This window comes from Podarcis pityusensis, assembly GCF_964106645.2.
Source record: "Podarcis pityusensis genome assembly, chromosome: 5".
Classification (NCBI taxonomy): Eukaryota; Metazoa; Chordata; class Lepidosauria; order Squamata; family Lacertidae; genus Podarcis; species Podarcis pityusensis.
In genome coordinates this window covers 43,056,415-43,083,491 of record NC_138032.1, presented here as the reverse complement: position 1 = coordinate 43,083,491, position 27,077 = coordinate 43,056,415, and the positions used below count along the sequence as shown (strand labels likewise).

Below are 27,077 nucleotides of genomic sequence, written 5' to 3'. Positions count from 1 at the left end.
AATTTGAGTCAAAAAGCGAACACCAACACAGAAATAATTCAGGACTTGGTACAGGAATCCATTTTGGCAGGACAAATGGTGGAGGAGAAGGAGGAGGAGAATGCTGCTGTTGTTGAACATAAAGTAATACACGTGAGATCCGTGGCTTTACAGAAACAAATTGAGGAGTATAAGTTGAGGCCTTTTATGATTGAATCTAGGAAAAGTCAGACTCTGAGGAATGGACTAAAGAAGGAAAGTTGGAAAGATCCCTCTATGCAGGATTAACTGACTTTTGGGACATGGACTCGGGCCTGGAGGAGATTGAAGTTTTGGGGGCCTTTGGACTTGGAGGAATCTTGAAATATGCCCTGAAATACTTTATGGACCGTAGCTTTAACTATGGAAATTTGGCTGATCTGTTCAGAAGGAAGAAAAGGATTGACAGGTTGGAGTTTCCCCGAGATTTGCTCTTTAGCATTAAAGAAAATGAAGAAGACCTACAGAAGGGACTTGGAAAAGAGTTAAGAGCCTCGGACATAAGATCACCAGGTTGATGGACTTTATGGAGTTGACGGAAAGGACTGGCAGAATCCGAAACCAGGGAGAGGAGATGGTGGAAGAAGATTGGAAAATTTAAAGTTTATATATAGACTTATGGTAAAACTAATGAGTGATAGAAAAATGGTGGAATGATTTTTTATGGGCTTAGCAGAAATGTTATAAGGAGTTAAGCATATATAAGTATTTTAGTTTTAATGGAAAATAAGGTTAACAAATACGTTATTTACAATATGATAGAAAATGGAGAAAGATGGAAAGGATTTGCTGAAACAATTAATAGAAGTGGAATACAAAAAGGGAGGTGAGAGGAGGTCGAGGAAACAAGGGAATGAAAGATAGAGTATGGAAAAGAGATGATGTATGTTTTTAAATTGTTTTTGTTTTGTTTCATTTAGGGTTAAGGTTAGGGAGTGGGGTTTGTTTAGTTTAGTTTAATGTGTTTAGTTTTGAGTTTAGGTTGTGTTTTGCATTGTCTATATATTGTATTGTATTGTTTTTTTCTTTTTGCTTTCCTCCTTTGTCTTTTTTTCTGGTTTTTTTTCTCTCTTTTTGTAATCTAGAAAAGTAATAAATATTATTTTTTTAAAAAAAACAAGTCATGATCAGCAAGCTAACAACAAACCATGCCTTAAGGTTGACTAGTGATTGTGGCTTGTTAGGGTGAAACAAACTGCAGTCCCTCACTGGGGTGTAACGGGAAACTTGGATTTCCCAATTCACACCAAGAAAAGTGTGGACTGGGAGCAACTGAGTGGTGTCACCAGCAAGCTGCTTATTCCTTGTGAAACACAAGTAAGACAGAAAGCCTGATTTACTGTTATGTACAATTGTGAATGTTGCGTGTTGATATATGCTTCCTGCAAAATCCTGATTTAGGAAATCTAGTACATCAATGTAGAGAAAACACAAACAAATGACAGCAGAAGACTGGAGGGAAATGCTTTCTTTTTCCTCTGCTACTAACTGACTGTATTTAGGGAAGCTGCAGTGGAAGCAACAGGTGTGACAACAAATAGCTGCCCTTCGCTTTGAAATTTCAGAATCAGTCTCAAAATGCAAGAGACCAAGAATTAAAGGCAGCCTTCTGGTTATGTTCAAACAAACTGCTCCTTCCAATTATCCCCCTTTATTTTTTTCACTCCTCTTTCTGGAGTAGGGGAGGGGCAACGGGTGCTTGTTCCTACCTTCTTTTCTGAAGGGAACAAGCTGCTGGTGCCGATTTTTAAGCTCCCAACCATGTGCTAATAAATCTCCAGCCTATCCGTCACCTCTGCGCAGCCTGCACTCCTTAAAGGAAATGGGCTCTCTCCCTCCAATTAGTTGTCTGTGTCCACCAACCATGGAACAGTCCTCATTTAACTTTCCCTCAACAGGTGGAAAATCGGACAAATACAGGCACTGCCATCTTATGGGGTGGGGAAGGGGGCAATGTTTACAAATTAGCCCCCCTCCAAAAAAAGCTACGGCATATTTTGCATGAATACCAAGCTAACCACCAGCATTTCTACGTAACACCCAATCCCTAAAAAAAATAATGCAAAGGTACCACATAAAAAAGCACAGAGGACAATCAACACTATGCCTCATTTTAAGCTGCTTCCTGTATCCAAACTGTACCTTGTACTAGAAAGAACCCTACAATGATCCAAAAACTTTTCTGTAACACGGTCTGCACATTCAATTTGCTATATTTCTCCAGTCTCTGCCAAAGTTTTTCAGCACAAGAACTTTATGAATTGAACTACAATCCCAGCATCCATAAGCTTTTTTTTTTTTTTTTTCAAATGGACAGCACATTTATATATGGCATTTTTTTTGTTTTTGGAGCACTTCACATGTATCCCCTCCGTTATGCTGAAACAACTGTCCTCTATAGTGGGGCAATATTATTAGCCCTATACAACCAGTGAGAATTGTGGCTTGGCTAAGGCTACCTAGCAGCTTGTGGTAAGATTTGAACCAAGGACTTCCTGCCTAGAACTTAGGCACTTAGCCACTATGCTGCACCAGCTCTCAACTAAGTTAGCACCAAGTACTCTTGTTAAACTAATGTGATACAGAAGACAGCGTGTTTACTTTTTTTTTTTTTTACTGAGGTTATGGTTCAAGGAGTGCATAAGATTTTCCAGAACCTAACATCTGTCTTTAAACTAGCTGAAGCTCACCTATATTGCAGGTTAGACATCTATATAAACAGTTTCTGTGAGCGTCAGCAGCAGGACAATTGGTAAAAGGGAATAAAAGCAAGTAGAATGACAGAGAAATGGAAGCCAAAAATTATAGCATCTTCCAGAAGCTTTTGCTATACTATACAACTTTCAGGAGGATGCCAGAACATGCAAGAACAAAGCTGCTAGATGTTTTCATGTTCCCCTTTTTGCATTGCTGATGCAGTCTACCTTCCAGCACGTACAGCCCATAGGAATTTCCCTGATCAAACAGTGCACTTGCACAGAAAAAACCATCCTGAATCTAAAGGTTTAAAACGCCTACCACACAAATGTTCTTTAGTGTGGATGCCCCCCTCTCCCGCCACCACCGCCGCCAACACACACATACAGGATGGGGCGGTAAAATTAAGAAATACACAAATAACCTCATTCTATGCTTGTAGAAGGTTCAAACCACTAGGCCCCGTATACATCTATGAACACAGAAGGACTAATAATACCTCTTCAAGTTCTCTACCCATTTAAAAATATTTGTAAATATATATCCCAGGAAGAGGGCTTTTCCTGTTTAAAGGCATTTTGTGAAGAGGCCCAGCACCCTCTCCCCCTGGTAATGAATCCCTGTAATGGAATGCCCTACACTCCAATTAGGAAGAAATGCTAATTTTCTCCAGTTGAGCACCCCCTATAGATGTATCTAATTTGTTTCAATGCTTTCATCTCTCCCCTCCATTGCATTTTCATTTAAAGGTTATGATCTGTTTGTGCCCTTCATGCTGCGCCCTGACAAGACACCCCTATGAGAGGGCTACGTGGCCCCTGCAACCTTTCTAACCTCTGTCCTGAACAAAAACCAAAGCTATTTTTCTCCTGCCTGATGGAGGGGACAGAGAAGAGAGGAGGCAGGAAAATCTGCTGAATAATAGTCCTTATTTTTATTATCTAAATAAACATTGCTATATTGGAAGCTCATGGATTATCCAAGGCAGATTTATAATATTCAGAAATGGGAAAGTTTCAGTATAATCTGAAACCAATAGAGCACCTAGGAGAGTCTTATATATTAAATATGGTATTTAATATATTAAATATGGTATTTAATATATTAAATATGGTACTACTTCACACACTCTAAGTCTGTGACTAAATGCAGAAGTTATGGCTTTAACACCAAGCCAGTTTTCTAATTTTTTCGCTCTGTCCCACCTCTCCTCTATTGCATAATGTCTAATGTATTCTGGAGAACTTGAAAGCTTGCTCACAATTGTCACTATTTTGTGACATTTTGGTTGGCCTTATAAAGTTATTATCCCTCTACAAATCAAGCAGAGAAGGTACCACCTTTCAGTGGACCAATTCCTATTTGTGAAAACAAGTTTCCCAACATTTATAGGGCTTACTTTCAGGCAAAAGTCAGGTTTTCTGATTTCAAAAGTCTCTAAGGGGTTCCTTTACACAAGACTGGATGAGGTTACTGTTAAGTGGATTTGTAGCCAGTTGATTGACCGAACCCAGAGTGCTCACTAACAGTTCCTCGCCATCCTGGGGGGGAATGACGAGTCGGGTGTCACAAGGTTCTGTCCTGGGTCTTGTTGTTCAACATCTTTACAAACGACTTGGATGAAGGTATTGAGAGGGTGCTCATCAAATTTGCAGATGACACAAAACTGAGAGGGGTAGCCAATGCTGCAGAAGATAGAATCAGGATTCCAGATGACCTTAACAGGTTGGAGAACTGGGCCCAAACTAACAAAATGAATTTAATTAGGGACAAATGTCAGGTTGTACACTTAGGCAGGAAAAACCGGATGCACAAATATAAGATGGAGGACACTTGGTTTGACATCAGTACCTACGAAAAGGATCTAGGGGTCTTAGTAGACCACAAGCTTAACATGAGTCAACCATGTGATGCAGCAGCAAAAAAAGGGTGAATGCTATTCTAGGCTGCATCAATAGAAATATAGTGTCCCGATCAAGGGAAGTAATAATCCCACTCTATTCTGCCTTGGCCAGACCACACCTGGAGTACTGTATCCAGTTCTGGGCACCACAGTTTAAGAAGGATACTGACACGCTGGAATGTATGCTGAGGAGAGCAACCAACATGATCAGGGGTCTGAAATAAAGAATGGTTGAGGCATGTTTAGCCTGGTAAAGAGTAGACTGAGATGAGATATGATAACTATCTTCAAATATCTAAAGGATTGTCATGGGAAGGATGCAGTAAGGTTGTTTTCTCCCGCTCTGGAGGCTAGGAGCCAAACCAAGGGATTCAAGTTACAAGAGAGGAGATTCCAACTAAACATTCTGACAAGAGGTGGTGGACTCTCTTTCCCTGGAGGTTTTAAAGCAGAGGTTGGATCGCCATCGGTCATGGATGCTTTAGTTGAGATCCCTGCATTGCAGGGGGTTAGACTAGATGACCCTTGGAGTTCCTTCCAACTCTACAATTCTATGATTCTATGAACATATGAAGCTGCCTTATACCATTAGCTCATTTAGCTTAGCAGTGTCAACACTGACCGACAGTAACACTCCAGGGATTCAGACAGAAGTATTTTCCCAGACCATGTGCTCTTCCAAGAAGATTTTAGAATTGTTCGAAGATGTGTGGCATCTGCATTTCCTCTGTAAAATGATAACATTGTGTGCCAAATACAATTTTGCACCAACTGCTGGAGCAGTATCTAGATTGAAAAGGGCCAATAAACCTGGATCCTGACAAGACAGAGGTGCAGATTGTGGAAAATTCCCACAATGGCATATTCTGGATGGAGCTGCACTCCCTCTAAAGGAATATAGAGTCATTGAGGCCACTGAGGCCTAGAAGTGCCTATTCCCAGCTGTGGCTTGTTTGCCAGCTACAGCTTTTCCTGGACTGGGATAGTTTAACAACAGTTTACACTCTGATAACCTCACATTTAGACTATTGTAACGCAGTCTAAGTGGGGCAGCCCTCAAGGACAGTCTGAAAGCTGCAGTTGATGCAGAATGAGGTTCCCATAGTCCTGTTATGTCTAAACTTGGGGGACTACAGTTAGTTCAAAAACAGAGGAAGATGCTTCTGATCTCACTGCCACCTCAGAAGAGGAGATAGGGGTTCATAAGTCCAAGGATCATTCATGTAAATGCTAACCCATAGTGTAGCAGCACATCTGAAAAAGCCCATTGAGATACAGAGAAAAACAGGTTTTAAGGAACTTGTGAAGGGAATGTAACTTCTGAGATCAAGCACTATAAATAAATCACAATAGATAATATATTTATTATTATGCAAATCATGAATATTTAGGCTGGGAACCAAACAGCACAGACATTTATTTTCTATGTGATGGGGAATACTGTTCTTCCAAACAACACTCAGCCCTTGCTTCTGGAAAGTTCTCAGCACAAGTCTTCAAGTACACATGATTTTGTTTAGTGTCCTTACAAGTGCACAGAGAATCAAAGGGAAATCCTTAATTTTACAATTGCATTCTGAAGCAAATACAAGTTCTGCAGTGGATGAGCATAGATTTTAGATTCTACTTCTGCCTAGCTTAGAAGTTCCACTTAGTTGCAAACAGATGTGCCTTAACTGTATGTGAGTATGTTCAGGAAACATATAAATTAAAAAGCCATACATTTTATTGATATTGCCCACATTTTCTTGATTTAAAACAATCCACCATGGTACTATATTGGGCGTCCTTGGTAGAAGATTTCAGGACATTTGAAATGATGGAACTTGTAACTGCACAACATACAGTACCAGAAACATACAACTGCATGCAATGGGCATGTAGTTGTATGTTTCTTATATGTCATGCACAGTCACAAGTTCCTCCGTGACCAGTTACAGAAAGACTGGAAAGCTCTTAGAATACTTCCTCTGCTATTACGTGTACTGCTCCAAGAGCATAAACAAGCATTAAGAGCTCAACCCCAATATATCCTGATTTATCTCTGCACTTGCCTGTTCTACCCAAAAAAGCATGAATTGTAGGACTATTTTGAACTGCAGCTGTTTCTGCCTGCCCCCTCAAAAAAGAAGGTAGTCAAAATAATGATCGGTTGCTCAAATCCCATGTACTAAACCCCCAAAAACATGAGGAATGGGTAGGGAACACAAAACTTTGCTCTTCCCAGAGGAAATCTACTCCCCTGTCTCCCAAACACACTTTTCTATCTAGTCCATGTGAACAAGCACCCGAGTGGGAACAAGCGCTCCAGTGGGGCCCACTGCCTTTCATCCAAGAGATGTCTTTTCCCACTGGAAAATACATGCATTGTGTGAAAATATTTTAATATATTCATGCACATTCCTATAGTTAGCAGGCACAGAGGCACAGAGGGTGCCGGCAAAAGATACACTGCAGTAAGAATGCCACCTGTTCTCTCGGATGCCCACAAGCATGTAAATGGTGGGAATATACAGGATGGGTGCTGAGTGTTTATTGTGCTGCAGGAAGATTTTACTAATTACTTTCCTAAAGTCCAAAGCCGCACGCCTGTTCTCCTCCCGCCGCTGCCCCCCCCCCAACAAAGCGAAGGGCAGAGAAGAGTAAAGGGGGAGAGGGAGAGGGAGAGAAAGAGAGAGAAAGCAAGGGATGCATTTCAAAGTTTCTCCAAGAACTGGAAGGGGAAAGAAAAGCCGGGTCTGATGTGAAATCATAGAGGTCAAAGGTGGGCCTCCCTCCCTTGTGAGAAAGCGGTAAATCAGGCCGGTTTATCAAACGATCATTTTCTTTTGAAACTGGAAGGCAGCAGCTGGGACAATTCTGCAGATGTGCTTGATGAGTTTGGGACAAAAATGGGCCACTCCTCTCCCCCTCCCCTCTAGAAGAGCTCCCAACAGGGGCTGCTTCTCCCTTCACTGCCTCCAAGAACCTCCCCTCCCTTCTTGGCGGTCAGCTGAGACCCCCACCCACTGATCGCTTTTGTCTTCTTGGCCTTTGGACACACTGGCAAGGCCCTTTATGAGACCCCAATCAAGACCCCCATGACACAGGTACCTAGTAGAGATACCAGGCCCTTTTCAAAGGAGGAACAACAAGGAAAATATGCTGAGCCCATTGTCTCCAAGCGACACTAGAGGAGATGAAAGGGACGGGCCGCCCTTTCTGCCAAGGCTGTCTGCCAATCATCCCCACTTATTAAGGTCACAATGTAGAAAATTTTGACCTACATTTAATCAAAGAGTCATTAGACCTTTATAAGCCACAGGGGAAGGTGGAACTATGCCACAAATACAGAGGGAAAAGACTGTACCCTGATATTGTTTTTCCCAGGGTCAAGGCCAGCTGGTGCCACCTGGTGGCCCCCTTCCTATGTAGGTGGGTCACACCTGACTGCAGGTTTACCTGGTGGCAGCAGCAGTCAGCTGGGAAGTCACCACCCAAAATTTCTCTAAATACCCCGGGAAACTGCAGTTTTGGGAGCTCCAGGACACTGTGGGAATTCAAAATAGTGGTTGATAGCTGCCTGGCCTCTGTACACATTCCAGCTTGTCAATAATTTTCTTAAACTGTGGTTCCCAAAACTGGACACAGTACTCCACCTGTGATCTGACGAAGGCAAAATAGAGCAGAACCATTACTTCCCTTGATCAGGACATTATACTTCTGTTGATGCAGCCTAAGACCCCTATATCATTTTCAGATGTACTATAGGCAAGCCAGGTGTCCCCATCTTATATTTGTGCAGCCCTTTCTTCCTGCCTAAGTGTAGAACCTTACATTTCCCCCTGTTGATATGTGTTTTATTAGTTTATTTGTTTTGGCCCAGTTCTCCAATCTGTTAAGATCATGTGGAAACCCAATTCTGCCTGCTGCAGTATTAGCTACTATTCCCAGTTTGATGTCACCAGGGGTAGACTTTGGTCTTTCAAATTTCAGCAGTGTCCTATATGAGTCCAAAATTTGGTGCCCACGCCCCCTCACCTTCTGTTCTGCATAGCTGTGATACCCTGTGGCACTCGCTAGGCTAAGCACCCAGTGCAGCAGAACTGGTTGCACTACCCTAAATCCACCTATGGTGTCATCTGCAAATCTGATGAGCATCCCCTCAATTCCTTCATGCAAGTCATTTATAAAGGTGTCAAACAGCAACAGGCCCAGGACAAAACTCTGTGGCACCCTACTTGTCATTTTTCCCCCAGGATTATGGGGAACTGTTGGTGAACACTCTTTGGGTTCAGTCAGTCAACCAGCTACAAATCCACCTAACAGGTACCTGGTCTAGCCCATATTTTACCAGCTTATATGCAAGAATATCTTAGGGACTTGTCAAAAGCCTTACTGAAATCAAGATGCACTAAGTCCACAGCATTCCCCTGATCCACCAAGCTTGTAACTCTATCAAAAAAAGAAATGAGATTTATCTGGCTGCCTGGTATTAACATCCAAGCTGACTGTCTGGTAGTTTCCTGGGTCTTCCTTTTCTCCATTTTTGAAGATGAACATTTGCCCACCTCCAGTCTGCAGAAACCTCATCTGTTCTCTAAGAATTCTCAAAGATCATAAACATAAGCTCTAAGATTAAATCTGCAAGTTCCTTTGGTATCAAAGCTCATCAGGTCCTGGAGATCTGAATCCATTTAAAGTAGCCAGGTATTTCCTTACCACCAGGGTCATACAAGACACTCAGGTCCCAATCTCAGAAAGCAACACCGCAGATCCTACGTGTCTCTTAAAAGAGAGAATCTCAATCTAAAAGCTTTGTCTCCAAATACCTACAAAACTGTTTGTCCCATTTCACACAAGCAGCTCTTGTTTATGAAAATGTGTTATGTAACCATATTCCTTCATAATTGTTGAAAGCTGGAGAACAAAGATAAAGTTACTACATGAAAAATATGCCATATAAACAAGCTGTTTCCATGGCACAAAGTCAGTTTGCCATTGCTGAAGGTGATACAGAAAGATTATACAACTGCAACAGGGCACGGAAGATAAAGCTGTTCAACAAGACTCACTCAAGGCAGACAAACAGTTGACAATGTAAAAGGGCAGGGAAACCTTGCAATTCAGAGACCAATTTAGCTTTCAGAACAGGTCTTCACGGAGCCAGAATAAGAATGTGTATGTCCTGTGTCCTACATTAATCACCAGACAGGATAGTTTTAATGGCAGCCCTGCAACTCGATCCAGCTAGCACCTGCAGAGACACTGGCTGGCAGCTTTCACCTCCTTGTTACTGTAAATGCCTGAAGTTCTGATCAGGTTTCCTGGAACTGATGCAACACGTGGGCTACCAAAACAGTTTGGCCACATGACACTGCTCACTAAATGAAACTGCTTTAGAAGGCAATTGGCACCGCATGGCCACAAAGGCCCAAGAGAAATACGGCTGCATGGCAGGTGCTTAATATCATGACTAATGTCAGATCTCTTCAAGTTTAGCATGCACCCTTTCCTGTATATTTCCAGATTATTTCTGCTTGAATAGGCAGCAGAAGAACAAACAAAATAAATAACTGCCTCCCCAGTATCATCTTCTGGCATGTTGTGGCTTCTACCATAATGTGACGTGGTTCTTAGGGGCTCAAAGGACACATAAAATTAGGGTATTTTGATAGAAGAGTGCTTTGTTCTCAGTCTTTAGGAAAAAACAGTTATGTAATATCTCTAATGTAGTAAAATATTTTGGGCTCTCAGTCTATAAGGAATAAATTCTCAGTCTACAAGTGTAAAATCCAGATAGTTATTTGCCCTAGGCCAACACATGATTCCACACATGATATGAGATTAGCATTGCATGTTTCAGACACTATTTACTGCAACATGCAACATTCCTTCTAGAACAATGCTGATGTATATACTTGAGCCTTTAAAACCCTTTCCACATAGTTTGCTAAGCATGCCCTAATTTGCTGTCCTGTATTGGAAATAAATTGCAGCACCAAAATGCCTGTGCAGCTTATATACATCAAAGCTCAATTTCCTGCCCCTGTTTTCTTTAGCTCACTCTGATATACACTCCCAACAAACTTATCCTCTCAAGAGCTCACCCACACCAGTTTTAACATATTTTGAAGCTGCCAGCAGTGCTGAGAAAGAGCACTCAAAACTTCTTTCCCACTTTCCATATACACCCTTCATCCTCATGAGTTCTTGTTTAAAGGGTGTCCAGTGCTGGTTACACCTGAGGCAATCACATGCCAAATGGGCCCCAAACAAGCCTTTGAAGGGAAGAGGAAAAAAGACAAGAAACATGGACAACAACTAACTCTCTAATTGAAGGAGAAAGGCTAGCATCCTGCTGCCTGGGTACCTGTGCAGGTCTGTTGCGGATTCTCTTTGAACATTTGGCAGGTCGCTGCCCTCCCCAGAGAAAGATGAAAAAAAATAAAGCAATGATTACTATTGTAGCTGACTAGTGAGGCAGCCTTGCACGAGTCAGGCCATGAAAGGCCTAGTTGCTGAAAAACAAACCCTTAATTTAAATGTTAATGAAAGTGCTGTGGAGACATCAGAGAGTTATGTTTTTGAGGGTTTTTTCCTCTCTTTTTTGCAAGAAGCAGATACACCACCAGCAGAATTTATGGCCCCCGTTGCCTCCCCTCTTGCTATCCCTGCTTCATCAGGCAGTGAAGTTAAAAAAAACACTAATTTTAACATTAACTCCACACTTCCACCCTGGGATGCAATTGCTAAATTATCTGCTGGCAGGACACTGATCAAAGGTGGAAAAACAAAGGCACACTGCACAGCCAAGCAAAAGTAAACAGTGGCCATGGCCCAGGAAAATTACCTTCTCCATCCCTCCCCTTGGAAGTTTGAAAAATGGAGGAGAAAGATCACTGACTGGAAATGGAAACCTGCAGTCTTATGTGGGACCCCTGAACTGTAATCAATGTGACAGGAGAAACTAACACGGGCATTTTCTCCTTCACTTTGCAAAATGGTAGAAGAGATGGGTTTCTCCCCTAGCCTCACAGGAAAACCCTCTGCACCTGGAAATCGGAAATTAAAATCACAGCAGCAGCTGTACCACATAAACCTATGGAACTACATTAAAGGAGAACCTGACATTAGCTGCCAACTTCCTAATAGAATGAAGTCTCTCAGAATAGTTGTCTCCTCATTACAATGCTCTGACAAGCTCAGCAGAGAGAAGAAATTCATTTTAAATCTTTTCCCTCTAACCTGTGAGCACCGTCATTTGCTATGATGAAAGAGTATATTTTCTGAAGGGTATGAGAAAATGTGGCATCACTATCACAATCTTTAATATTCTACAAGATTCCACCATTCAACAAATCTAAAGCTATTGATTTAAGCAAATAGGTTAACAGGATCAAAACAGAAATATATAACAATATTGCTCCCATCATATGGAAAGGAGAATAAAGTTTAGCTGGAAAAATTACTGCAGTATTTTGGGGGGGAGGGGGGAATAGCTAAACAATCATCTGTAGGGAACAGCCCTGCAGTTCCACCTTAATAGTAAGCTTTAGATTATGGTCCATTTGGGGAAGCACTCAGTTCCGCAAACTGAACCACAGCTTTGCAAATCTAGCTGGGCTCTTAACAGTGCATTTGCCAACATCAATAACAAGTTAAACCTCCATTCAGATAACACACGTCACTTCAGTTTCCTCACTGCAGTAGCAGAGGAAGCAGATGAACATATTGCCATTATGGAGTTAGCAGTAGCCTAGGATCATAGTGCTACAAGAGATTGGCATAACAAGAGAAGAAGATCCAGCACTACTCAATGAATATGGCAAACTCTGTTGCAATGAAAAACTGCCAAACAGATTAGCTCAAAGTACTGAGGAACGCACCCCATCATCAACTGGATCAGACTGCAGACAGCAGGTGGAAACAAGAAAGTGTGTCCACAGGACTTGAGGAAAGTCAAATGTGCATTCAACTTTGCCATACACAGTGTCTGGATATTGAGCACATGCTGGTATCCTAGTCATCTGTATCACAAATGTTGGGGAGGAAACCCTGAGACAAGTGCAGCCAGGATGACCCAAAGCACCTCCAAGAATATGTTTCTGCTTTCAACCCCTATACAGAAGTGGCTGCATATCAGTACTAAGTATCCTAATTGAGCAGAGATAGAATGCTCAATATTAGCACATGATCTATAAGTTTTGTTGATTGTAAGATAAAAGCCAAATGAATCAAACCTACAATGTATTTTGGACTAAAGCAAAAATATTCTGTTTGCTAACAATTATTAATAATAGTGTTCGGATCTATCAGAAAGGCAATGTTTCAGCATCCTAAATATATATATATGTAGATCAAAGGAGAAAAAGATCCTAAAGTCAGGCAAGGATACTGAATCACCCAAAAGTTAACTCTTCCCAAAGAGATGAAACATTCAGTTTAGCTTGTGGGGGGACTCTCACACTACACTAAGAGTACTCACTCTTGCCTCCAAACTCACTTTCTTCTAGGATAGCGGCAACATTTTCTTGGAAGCGACAGGTTTATAGGTTAGCCGACACCTTCGCTCTGTGGAATTTTAATTAACTTCTCCCATCATTAATATGTTAAGGAGCAGAGGTTCTATTATATAGGGTCAGCCCGTGTTTCAGGCCTTGCTATATCAGCCGTCAAATTGAAGAATTAATGACGTGGCTAATCGGTTCTAATACTTGAGGGGTGGGGAGGGAAGAGAGGTGCAGTGGGATCAGCAGTCTCATAAAACAAGCCGAGTGATCCAAACCTGATTGCTGATGGAGAAGCCACTCTGCAAGCTTCCATTTATCACTCAGTGGGGGGGAAATGAAGCTAGGTAAATATTGTGACAGAGAGTGTGTGTTCACTCCAGGGAGAGAAGTCAGTGTTCTGACAAGAGGCCAGCCCTGCGGGTCATCACTTAGGAGGATAAAACAGTGTTCTGCAAGGGCTCTCCCAGTCACAGGAGCACATCCAGTGCATACTGCGTAAAGCTTAAGGGGATGAGCTCTGAAGAGGCAGGCTGAAGGCTTAGTGCTGGTCTATCTGATGCACATGCATTTTAAAAAAACAGACATGTCCACTGGTTCGTGCTGGCAACAGTACACCACTATGATAGTTCTTATGTTCACTAATTTAAAGGGCATTCCAAATGGTCTCCACTCAACAGTTTGGTGCTTAAAAAGGCAAGCATGTGCTCACTAATTGCCAGGGTTTGGCCCTCTGAGGCCTCCTTGGAGGAAGAGCATGTCTCCCTATGCTCAGAGAAGGAGGGAAGATACAATTCCAATGAAGGAAGAATGGCAGAAAAAAGTTAATAGAATATACAGAAATGGCAAGACTGACAAACAGAATAAGATTAAGATAAAAAAAACTATTTGAGGAAGATTGGAAATGTTGTATGGCATATTTAGAGACATATTGTAAACATATTAAGAGGTAAACAATAACAAAAGAAATTCAGCAGTGAAGAAAATTATTGAGCTATGAAGACGAAAATAAGATAGAGGGAGAAATTAGAATATGTAGTGGAAAGGGAGTCAATAAAAATTGTGTATTTCTTTATTTGTAATGTTGTAAAATACAGTGTGAAATGAAAATGAAAATGAAAATGAAATTGGGGTGGGAGGAGAGTGTGTCTCCTAAGCAGATCTCAGTAACCCAGTAACCCAGAAGAGCTGTTGCATATAGACATGCCTGCTCCAAGTCTGGAGGTCCCCACACATCTGGGCTCCAAGCCAGCCGTCAAGCAACACCCAAATTTCACCCAAGGCCATATGAGAAGAGGAGATGGTGAGCAACACAAGAGATTTGGGAGCACACCAGCGTTACCAGATAGCTGCATGTGAGGTTACTTAGGAAAAGAGGGAAAAGGTGGAAGCACCTGCCTGAATCAGGGCCTGGCTGAGAGCCAGGAAAGGAATGAGCACCCAGCTCCTAATCTGAACAGCTTCATCACTAAAGCAACAGCTCCAGCCTTCCTGAACTGAGGGAATGAACACGAAATTCAAGCAATTGATGTGAACCAGTAAAGGACAACAAGGTCAAGGTACTCCATGCCTTGGTAACTTCCAAACAGGATTATTGTGATGTGCTCTACGTGGGGCTACTTTTGAAGACGACTTGGAAACTTCAGCTAGTTCAAAATGCAGCAGCCAGACTGCTGAGGTTCCCTTAGAATGCATACAAGAGCCCTAATTCAAGGTGCTCACATTAGTGTTCAAAGCCCTAAATGACTTAGGTTTCAAATATCTTAAATACCACCTCCTTCCCCACAAACCCTCATAGGTATTAACAGAAGGGGCCCTCTTGGTAATTCCACCACCCTCAGAGGTTTGAGGGGTGGTGCCCCAGAAGAAGGCCTTCCCCATAAAGGATTCCTTTCTTTACCCTAGCCTTTGACACTAGAGATTATGTTGTTGTTGTTGTTGTTGTTGTTGTTGTTGTTGTTGTTGTTGTTATTCCACCATTCATCCATAGTTCTCAATACCCATCTATTCCTGTGACTGTAATTTGATTTCACTGCTTTTAATATACTGAAACTGAATATTGATGACTACGATGATATACACAAGAGAGGGAGAACCAGTCATCACAACAGGACAATGTTCAACTTAGCATAATTGGATGCTTTGATTCTCAACAGCCTAATGCAAGTTTCCAAAAGCTTATGAAAAAACTAGGCTCTGCTTCAAATGTAAGACAAGTTTGCCACAGAAAAGCTCATTGTAATTCAGAACAGAAAACGAGCTTCCTCAAAGAATAACTACCTTGCTGCAAGCTGCTTTTGAGGTTAAATACCTCAAAATAAAAGTTGAGTCAGGGTACAAAGCCCTTCCAAATCTTCAAGATACAAGGCACTGCTCAAGCCTTGTGTAGTTCAGTTTTGTGACTTTTGTATACAATTGTAATGTTAAGAACATTCAGTTCTTAACATTAGCAGAGTAGCAATATGATTACAAAATAACTCATTGGAACAGTTTAATTTCCTCTGTGTATCTTTCCCCAACACATCAGATTTTGTTCACAGATGCCCAGCTGTGACAAGAACAGTAGCCAGAAGATACTTCCATGTGTTTTAATGACTCTTATCAACATTCCCACAGAAAATGAGTGGTTCTCTCGTGCCCCAATGGTACAGAGCAGCTTCGGGGAATCTGCAAGTTCTTATGTACAGATACCTTTTTCATTCTGCAGCATCAACAGAAGAGGCTGTCAGAAATAGAACCAAACTATGGGCTCTGGCAATAGAGCATGCACAACAGAATCTGCTTTGCATTTTGCTTTTTTCGTTGCCAGAGGACGAGCAGTGAATAAGTTTCATATAGGAAATACATATGTAGAATGTATCAAAATGAAATTTGCTTATTTTTACAGTATTCTCAGGAACTCTGAGGTCAAGTGCCATAAACACAGTCTCAATTTAAAATATGGTTCTCTATCTTCCAACAGCACTTGAGTACGCTGCACTTAAAGGAAGAGCAGATTTTTCTCATTCCAATCCTTCCATGGATTGGTTGTAGCTAATTGTAAATCCCACCTATCTTCCAACTGTACAGGGATTTTCTATTAATTAGTTTTGGAATTAGTATGCAGAATGAACTGATTGAACTTGCTGCAGTTTTCTGTTTCTTCAGTTCCTTGGACTGGTGATTTGCCATGAGCAATTCTATGTATTAACATATCACACAGGGGGTGGAGGGTGGGATAGTATGATCATATCTATAGTATGTTTCATGGCAAAGGCCATGTTACTAGATAATGACCAACTTGCTACAGCTAGCCTGTAACCACTCTAAGCCTTCTCTCTCTTGAATCTTCTGAGCAAAACACTGTATGTTGTACTTAAGAAAAAGCAATACTGTACAGTACTTTGCAGATTGTAATTGCGATATGGAATGTGGTTGTACAAGTGGCAACAATTGGATACAGCTTGTGACACAGTGGTGAGTGACAGAACTTCTCCCATGCTCAATCACATTCCATCAGTTGCAATTAAGTTGCTTTGAGTGTGTACAGATCCCCACTGCATAATGCAGAAAGGCAAGGAAAAGATTAAAAATCAGCCAACAGCCGAAAAGCTAACCCTCATCCCTTCCCACAAAAAAGTACAACTTACTTTTTATGCTTTCATAGGCATAGAGGATATAATATTGCTCTTGCCAAAGTGACACTTGCAAGGGTATTGTGCAAGTGTAAGCTTTGGGTGAAGAGAAAAAAAGAGAAAACTAAAGATCCTTATGCAGAAAGTATTTGGTACAATATCTAAGTCAGTGCACCCCTTGACTTCACCCATACAGACCAGAGTATTCTGCAAGTTCAAACTTCTTTTTTCTAGAACCCAAAAGGCAAGAGAAACAGAAGGAAATGCTCTGAATTCCACAAAAAATATAGAGTAGTCTTATCTACCTAATTTACTGTTTCTACACAAAAAAGAGTTTTGAGTCACAGAACTCATGATACTTAAATGCTGAGTTCTAGACCTCCTGAATACTTGGTATAATAGGGAACTTTAGACCTAAAGAAAAACCAGATTTAACATGAAGTGTGCATACATTCAAATGCAACTTTTATATCGTGTTACCTTGATAATGGACTAATGGCAATGGACCAGACCCGGTCTTCAGTCTGTATGGTATGCAAACACTGCCCAGCTCTGCCTGGTGATAAGGACCAAACCTAGAGAGAGAGAAAGCACAAATGAACACCACACAACAAAAAAGTGCAAGATAAAAGAGTTAACAGCAGCTGTGTTTGGAAATGATCCCTCGCAAAGAAATCTTGGGAGCACAATTTGAAATTAGCAGAGTAAACTTAAATCAACTTCTTTACCCCTGCGATATTTTGACTGCATGCTTTCTAAGCAAAGAAATGATAGAAGAGATTAGTAGCAGCTTCTGTCCAAATCAGTCCCAGTTCCGGTGCTAAAAGCAGAGAACAATCATCTGAAATGCATCTGCTCAAATTATGTTGAAGGTCTGCATGTCAGAACAAATTAAGATTTTATCTCATCTTTATTCTTATGGTTCCTTGTCTGGGCAAATCTTTAAAGCCTTCTCTCCAAGTTTGTTGCAAAACAATAGAAGCACATGGAGAATGGGGCAGTCTAATTTCCCGTGCAGTGCCCCCTTCTGTACTAATTGTTAAAACATGCTCAAATCCCTTAATGCACATTCACACTTTGATAATACTTGTTCTCCCACAATACATGTTGTTTATTACCAGGGTAAAGTGACTTGTTTATGAGCTTTCAGAAATCTGTTACTGACATACTGAATAAAGCTTAAGCTTGTGTTCCTGACATCCTTTTGAATACCATCATTTCTTTCCTCTACCCCCAACAAATTCATCTCCCATTTTCTGGATCCTGAGATTTTGGTTTCTGATTCCCTCTCCAACTATCCCCCAATGTCTTAAGGGAATTCAAAGCTGGGAGTGTTGTATTTGTTTGTTTGTTGATAATGCTCAGGATTGCAGGCTATTCGGTGTCAGAGGGGAATTTGGCACCTAGTGTCAGCAAAAGCAGCAGAAAAGTTGAGCTCTTTTAATGCACCCCTATCTCATACAGGTTAAAAATATTGCTGGGAGCATGCTATCTGGTGCCTATCAATGAGGAATGTGCATTAGCAGCTACTCAAAGCTCAGCCCTAATCAACACTCACTATCCCTCCAATGCACTTACAGTTCCCATTAGAGACCTACTAGGGATTCCCTTCTAGCTAGGAGTCAACACAAGGAAAATGTCACTTGGTAAAAATAAAAGCAAATTCCCTGCTCATAAGGATCAGGCTGGAAGAGTGTTAGGTGAGCCAGATTCCATTTCTGGGGTTTTTAAAAAAAGACAATGAGCACAATTAAAGCAGAATTCCCTTTGACTTTGAGGATCTTGCCCTCAAGGTCACAAGATTCCAGTCGCAGGGCATCAAAGAATCCCACATAATGGATAGTTTAATTCAGTGTGATTGAAATTCAGAAACTGAGCTACTTTTCCATTCAGATCTCAGCCTGATGGGCCACAACAGGAGCACTGTTGAATATACAGTAAAATATTAAGAAATGTGTTCCCAAATGCATGTTTGGGTTAAAAGTAGGTCCTGGGTCTGAAAAGGTTGAAGATACCAGCTGTAGAAGTTCCAGCACTTTATTGTTCTCATAGGTAGGAAGTATAGATTCATAGAATCATAGAAGAATCATAGAGTTGGAAGGGATCCCGAGGGTCATCTAATCCAACCCCCTGCAATGCAGGAATCTCAACTAAGCATATATCACAGATGGCCATTCAGCCTCTGCTTAAAAACCTCCAAGGAAGCAAACAGTTGACAATAAACAATGAGTCATAATACAAATAACGTAAACAGCAAATAGAGCATTTTTGCCACTGGTTGACACTTTTGAAACACTTCACATTCTTCTGCTGCTGTTCAGCCTATCCTCTTAGTGGATTTCTTCTGACTCTCCAAATTGTCAGAACCATTTGGCCAGTGCCAGAACCATTTGGTCAGTGCCCCATAAGGAAACTATCAGTTAAGACACAGTCTGCTGGCTGCTTGGGTGGGAATTGTTGCATGCTCATTGAAAGCAGCTCTAGAGATAACCCAGATCCAGATCTTAAACTAAGAGTAGGGAGCGTAGCGTCAGAAAAGCTAGGACTGTTCACTGAAGCTGGACTAATCCTGGTCACTACCCCAAAGAATGATCTTCCATCGTAAGGGTAATGTCAGGGGAAGAAAAACACTAAATCCCTCTACATGTGTTCTCTCTGACAGCTTGCCACCGCAAACCTCAATAAATAAAAGCTCATGAAAAAATAAGCTGTTGCTCCACATCACTGTTAGCACAACTAAATTTCTAGCTAAAACACACACACACAGAGAATCTTGCATCTCCCCATTTCTCTCTAGGAAAATAAAAATATGACTCAGACAGTGAAAACTTTGGCTCTCAACAAGGGCCAGAAACCATATGGCCCTCTAAATGTTGTTGGAATCCACCTTCAAGGATTATGGGAATTGTAGTTTTTCATCATTTGGAGGGCCACAGGTTCCCAACGCATGCTCTAAATTAAGCATGTATGCTCTTTCAGCCCTAGAATCTTATAAAGGAAGGAAGAAATGGCTGTATAAATATTCTGTTCTCCAAGGGATCCTGACTCCCACTCAATTCAGCAAAAGAACTAACAGACAGAAGCCTTAAAGGGCAACGGAACCAGGACTCTGTAATCTGATTTTTGACTGTCATAAATCTCAGCAGGCCTATATAATGTCTGTGTCACAAGAGAAATGTAGTTAGTTACTCCACTTTGGGCAGGTGGCTATGAGATACATGTCTGAAACATTTGAGATAAACTTGTATAGATGTAAGAAAATCCTGGAAATGGGCAGCAATGAAGCTGAAAAGTTTGTTTAACTGTTAATCCAAAAGAGAGGGAAGAGAACAGTATTCCCCCATTCCATCTTCCGATTTTCTTTTCATACACACACTCCTAAGTATAAAGCAAGACATAAGACACTCACCTTTGCTGTTCTGTCCCGTGAACCACTCACAACGATAGCTCCTTGACAATCCACACAGTTCACTTCCTGTTCATGCCCCAAGAACTTGAAGCTGAAGGAGCCATTCAGCTTATGAAGGACAATATTGCCATCTCTGAAAAACAAAACCACAGTGAAGAAGGTGCATCTCCTTGGAACAAATGCCACAAGGCATTGATAACTCTGGCAAATGGCATGAGAGCGTCTCATATCCAAATCTACTCTCCTTCACTGAGGGTCAATTAACTGAATTCCGCTTCAGATTATCCCTGCTAATGAAGATGTAAAAGACAGATTTGAGAGAGCATGACGTAGAAGTGCTCTTCATGCTCTAGCTGGAGATATACCAACACAGTAGAAGTTTCATTTCCTAAATACAACACATTATCTACACATACATTCAACCCAGCACATGCAGACAGGAGAGATCTCACCTCTGAGACCAGTAAGTCTTGAAAATCCCTAGCTACAACAATGATAGAAACTAATGCAAACATCAAAATTGCCCTTTCTTTTCATTTATTTCAAAAACTAGTATACAGAGATATTCAGGAAGTATTTATCCAATACAGCATATACATTCTATACTTAATTTGCCACTGAAGACAACAAAGGACTTGCTCACATGTCCTAAAAGGTTTGGCAAATCCATGACCCCCACGTGACAAATGAACAAAGCACATACATGGTTTAACAGTCTTGGTCACAGTCTTGCAATAGGATAGGCCTGGGGAGGGCTGTTTGTATATGCCATACTAAAAAAGAAATACAAGCTGTGATTAAGCAACCCATACTCCGTACCAAGAGAAGCTGAATTTAGCCACATGCATAAATTATGCAAACTGAGCAAAAATCCATAATCTCTTATTTTGCATAAATTATTCCACATTTTTTGATAGCCAAGGCTATGCAGGCTACAGAAGCTCCAACTGCAACCACTGGAAATCTGTTTCAGTCAACCTTCAGTTTTTGATCATATCCTTGCAGCTGTAAGGGCCAGAAGCCTGCCCCTTAAGAGTAAAATAAAAGAAAGCTTAAATTCTCAGTAAACTGAATTTTGTTGCCCCATATAACATTTCACACTTCTGCAGAATCACAGCATGTACACCACCCTGGCCATGGGGACTGATTTGCCCAGTGATCCCCAAACAGGGATCCTTTAAATAAAAGTCAGCCACATAATGCAGGAGCTCTGAAAGTCAGTTCTTCCAGTTCTTGTTCAAGTGCACCTATAAACCAATGTTGGACACTCAACTACCATCACCCTCCTTCTTATTTCCCTATAACAAAGAGCTTACCCTCCTCCACTGACAATATGGCCATTAGCAAGCACAAAGCGGCACACGTCCTCCTGGTGGCCAGAGAAGACTGCTTGGGAACAGTGTTGCAAGCTGGTACCATTGGGATGGAGCCAATAAACTTGAATGTCTTCTGCCTGGGATAGGTAGAGGTAGTCATCATCTAGCTGCATCCAGGGCATTAAACTGGAGGGGGAAATATATTAAAATATTAGAAATTATGCTGACAGTTGACAAACATCCTAAACTCTTAATTATTATGTAACTTCAGGCCTTTCCAAATGCTTTTAAAGAATCCCATGATATATTTGTACTAACTCTAACCCAACCACCAAAGCCCATAGAATATATAGCCTTGCTGTGGAGAGGTATCTATGCTCCTGTTTGGTAAAGCTGTAAGAAAATATACAGAAGAAAATGTGACACCCACCCAAGTACTACCCCTCCATCTTAAACTGTGATTTTAAACTGATGGTGCTATTTTACTGCTGGTGTGAAGCGAAAGCTTTTACTTTTGCTTTTATGTGATTTATGGTGTTACCTTTTTTATGATTATATTTGTTAACTGTCTTTGGAAAGGGGTTTTCCCTAAAAGCAGGACAAAAAATATATTGTTTGTTTGTTTGTGTTTTATACCGCCCTTTGCCCAAAGATCACAGGGTGGCTCACAACATTAATAATATTATTAACATTGTAATCCAAAGACTTGGAATCAAACAAGCCTCAAATAATTATTATCAAAAAATATTATGTTAATAAGTGATCCATGTAAAAGCAGGCAGTTCTTTGGAGAGCTGGAAACTTTGGTGATGTTTAGCATTTTAAAAAATCAGAGACTGGATATTGTCTTCCTTGCCCACCCCGTATGCTACTTAATTCCCACACACACACTCTAATTTAAGTAGCATATAGTGAGGAAGGGGAGAACACTCAGTCTCAAAAGAGGAACTGAGAGGAAAGAGAAGCAATTTATCAGCAGCAACTTTAAACACTCCTGTTTAAAGTTAGCTGATTCACCATTTTCTGCTTGTAGATATTCTTCCTGCATAGTAGCAAGCAGCTTGGACACTGAGATTTCAGTGATAATTTGAGAATAAGACTTGACACACAGAGCATTCAGGGAGTTTTGGTATTATAGTACTGGCAAATGAAAGCAGGTTGCAGAGAAAGCAGCATCAACAGCTACCCAATCTCAGAATGCCAAAAGTTAAAGAGGCTCAAACACTGTGTAACCAAAGAGATGCAAGAGCTGAACAGAGACAAAAAATAGGATGAACTCCAAAAGACAGAGAGAATTCTAGCTGAAAATCATGGGGCAGGAGAAAAGAGAAGGAACCACTTGCTTGCGCTTCCATCTGAGGAGTGGGATTTTCTGGCAGCGTCCACGCCTCCAGTTCTGAGAAACCTTGACCCTTTCCTTCACTGGAACACCAGCCACTCTGCAGAGAAAGAGTAATTAAGAGAAAAGTCAGGGCTGGGTAGGACTCCATCAGATAACTGACATAACAGAAAGGAACTAGATGACTCCATCACTATCCCAGTGCTTGAAGGAAGAAGGGAGATAACATTTGCCAACCAATGCCACTGTAGTATTGCTGAAAGCTACCAGAAGTAGAACTACATCAACATGAGCAATTTTCAGTTCTCAACACTCTTTTTTCCATCATGTTTTTGTGCCTCCTTAAATCATTAAAATTATGACCTGCTAGTTTATATTTTTAGTATGTTAGGAATTATAAACCAGATCATGATAGATCCAAGTCATAACTATACAGCCACAGACTAGTTTTGCTACAGATCTCAAGAAGACAACTGCATAATAATTGTCCCAGCAAAAGAAAAACATCCAGGAATGAAAAAATATACGTCTTTCCTCATGCAGACAATTACAGATTTGAAATTACAGGAGGGCAAAATTTTACTAAAATTGCTAAATGAACATATGACTCAAAACAGCAACCCAGACCAACCTTCCAAAAAATTATGCTCTGTCAGAGAAGGCTTAGAGGACATGCTACTCAGGAAGGTTGACAAAAGCTTTATTTTCTCTCTTACGCAAGAGCAGAACAGCAAAAGGAAATACTGAATATCGCTGAGATACAATCATGTTAAGTGCCACCTAGTGACTAATCTATATAATGGCATTATCCATACATCCAATTCCTCAAGAGATTTACCTTTCAAATAAAGTCATTGTCAACTTCCTTTTAGCAATTAAGGCTGTAACTCTATGCACTTTTACTTGACAGCAAACTTCATTAATGTAATGGAACTTGCTATGGCACCAACTTACACAGGACTGCAATGTAAAATGTATTTTCCATTTTAATTATTTCACATGAGGTAATGTACCAAACGCTCTGCTGAAACACGAAACAAATCAAGATATTGATTCCCATTTTAAAAAAATCCTTTATTACAGCACTATATTTAGTGTGCCAGTAGTTCAGTTACACTTCCACTTGCAGCACTGGCACATACCCTACACTTCCAAATTTTGAAAAGCTCATTCCAAAAAGAAAACCAAGCCAGGAGTTTTCTCCCCACATTCCAGAGCCATAGCAAATAGTTTTTTTCCATTTCAAAGTATGTGACTTGCAATGAAACTTCGCACACAAGGGCATGAGCCCAAAAGAAATGTGCAAGGTGGAAGTTACCAACTAGTCCAGGTGCTAAGCCAGCAAGGTAGTACTACCAACCCATTTCATCTCTGAAATTAGGCACAAACATGATCACTCAGGGAGGCCAAGGAGGTTTTATTTTAACACTACCAAGAGCTAGAGTCTAAATTTAGCAGCCGGTGAACTGATAAAGCAAATAAAGAGAATCCTCTAAGAGCTCTGCATGAAAGAAAGCTACTTTAAGCAGGCATGTGCAACAGTGGGAGGAACAAAACTGCAGGAATGCTTTTGTCCTGGCTTTGTGCATTCCAGCACCAGGCTCACGGGCACCAACCGCTCAAATGCACGGCAGGTAACAGGACAAGAGCTATTGTGGCTGTTTATTATTAACACAAACTTGGAAAGGATTTCTGTTCTCATGGAACTAGAAAGGTGAGTTCAGGCTAGTTAGCTAGTGACCACTTCAGTGGGGTAGCCTAAGCAGGTGTAACGGCATTTGTTCACGTTCCATCCATTACCCTTTCCTTGCCCTTTCTTACCTCCCTCTGTTGTCGACCAGTGTTGAGATTTGTATTGTAAGATCTCTGTGGCAGATACTTCTTTTTCCCTTATGTTACTCTTTACCCAGTACTAAATCTTCCTTTTGATTCAAGGAAAGAATCAGGGGCACATTTATAATGGGCTTTTGATTTTTCTTCATTTTAGCTGCAGCTTGAAGTTTCAAATGTCAGGTGCAAGAAAGGTGGGCATGGTTTTCCCTAAAAGTCCTGATAGGTCAGTCTCCAGGGACTGGCAGGCCGAATAAGGCTTGTGGACTGGAGGTTTCCCCACTCCTGCTATACCATAAAAGCACTAATGCACATTTTGATGGTACAGTATAAGTAAGTATAAAACTCCATTGTTGCCTGCAGCAGCACTGTCCATATGTAGGCAGCTGGAGCTTAAGGATTTATTACAAGATCCTTTATTACTGTTGTAAATTTCCCCATCCCATGTAACTCAGCCAAACCCCTTCTGTTTCACCATCATGAAGTTGACCTTTAAAGGGGAAAGACCACAATACTAGAGGTTACCTTAAATTCCATAAAGTCTTCTGGACTAGTAAAATTAGGTACTAAATGAGGCCAATTCTGATATAAATGTGGGTTAACTTATAGACAGACCCAGTAGCAAACAGCAATGGCTGAGAGCACTCTACTCTTCAGCTCTCAACAGGAAACCACTCTTGCTTGCTTACATGGACCACTACCCAGCACACAGCTACAGGTACATAAAGGTGCATTCCTATGCCCAATTACCTGAGAGTAAACCCCCTGAATGGGGTTTCCTTCTGAGCAGACATGCATATAATTGCACTGTAAGTCCCACCAAATCTGTGGGGCTTAATTGCAGCTAACTCTGTGCTGGACGGTAACCTCCAAAAGGACAAATAGATACCAACTGCCTCCCCATGGCATTTCCCCTTACACTGGAAATGCAAGACTATAGCAAGCACTGTCTCTAAGAAAATCACAGCAGTAAGCTAACCCTTAAGGACAGCAGTAGAAACATGAACCATGTTCTGCCCCCAAACAACAAAAAAAGAAGTCTGCAATTGGAGATTTGCTAGCAATTCCATCCATCAAACATGAGACTGAATAGAAGATGTCTAGTTCCCCATTAGCGGTGGGGGCTAACAAAGAAGAAAGCTCTTTTCATGCATCAGTGGATAGAACTAAAAAAACATGAGGCACAGAAGAGATTTAAAACAATGGGTGAAGTAAGGTGCTGCTTTTAAACAGTTTCTTTTCCTATCCTAATAAGCTGTGCTAGAACAAGTGATCCTAGAGGGATATTAATCACTGGCTACTGAAGGACTTGAAGTTCCCTGCAACTCAAACCAGAATAGTTGCCCCGGCAATAAAAGTATTTTTAATACTGACTTAACCATATTGTTTTAATAAAGTCAATTAAGTTTAGATCCTGTTGGCCCGTGAAGTTTTTCCATCAATTTTTAGGAGCATGGGAAGTTCAAACCTGCCACGTATTCCTATGTATTTTAAGCAATTATCACCTTCACACTGACTTTAATTTCTTTTATCACAAAGAGAAGCTTCGCTGGGGAATCCTATACAAGTCTACTAAGTAGTAAGTCCCACTTTGTTCAATGAGGTTTACTCCCAAGCACAGGAGCCAACTCCTAGGGGCTGAGGTCCCTTTGCCCCCCCCCCCCCGTAAAATATTTGAGGGGGCCACACCCCGCAAAGTTTATGGACACTGCTATTCAAATGGTGTGTGTGTGCTGTGTCATGTGATTATGTTGGGTGGGGTTTACCTGCCCCCCCCCAAAAAAAATTATTCAATGTGGGCATCCCTGCACCCAAGGATGTATGTTTAGGATTGTGGCTTTATTTATGTACTTATTGATACTTTGTTAACTAAATGGGACATGGGTGGCACTGTGGGTTAAACCGCAGAGCTTAGGACTTGCCGATCAGAAGGTCGGTGGTTCGAATCCCCGCGATGGGGTGAGCTCCCGTTGCTCAGTCCCTGCTCCTGCCAACCTAGCAGTTCAAAAGCACGTCAAAGTGCAAGTAGATAAATAGGTACCGCTCCGGCAGGAAGGTAAACAGCGTTTCCGTGCGCTGCTCTGGTTCGCCAGAAGCGGCTTAGTCATGCTGGCCACATGACCCGGAAGCTGTACACCATCTCCCTCGGCCAATAAAGCGAGATGAGCACCACAACCCTAGAGTTGGTCACGACTGGACCTAATGGTCAGGGGTCCCTTTACCTTTCCCTTACTTTGTTAACTGAGTTAACAATTACTTTAAAAAATAACACATGTAGAATTTCTTCATCAATGTAATGTTTGAAACTATTAAACATGAAGCTTGATTAGATACATAGCAGAAGAAACAAGAGCAAGTGCACCAAGGAGTGCAACTATTCTTCTTGACCATCCCTCTCTGTTCTTGATGACCTGTATTGTTTAAAAAATGACAAAGCACCCCAAAGGAGAAAAAAATATCCC

The 27,077-nt window shown here is 41.2% G+C and overlaps 1 protein-coding gene across 1 annotated transcript in view; it reads right to left on the bottom strand.

The window, feature by feature from the left end:
• The window catches only part of FBXW4 (F-box and WD repeat domain containing 4), a 76,759-nt gene that overhangs the window by 40,104 nt on the left and 9,578 nt on the right, over positions 1 to 27,077 (bottom strand). The window contains exons 2-5 of the mRNA XM_081007091.1: positions 22,790 to 22,885; positions 21,447 to 21,632; positions 20,131 to 20,263; positions 17,202 to 17,296 (exon numbers count right to left, since the gene is read on the bottom strand). Of these exons, the coding sequence (XP_080863217.1) occupies positions 17,202 to 17,296; positions 20,131 to 20,263; positions 21,447 to 21,632; positions 22,790 to 22,885 (510 nt within the window). The remainder of the gene's footprint in view (positions 1 to 17,201; positions 17,297 to 20,130; positions 20,264 to 21,446; positions 21,633 to 22,789; positions 22,886 to 27,077) is intronic.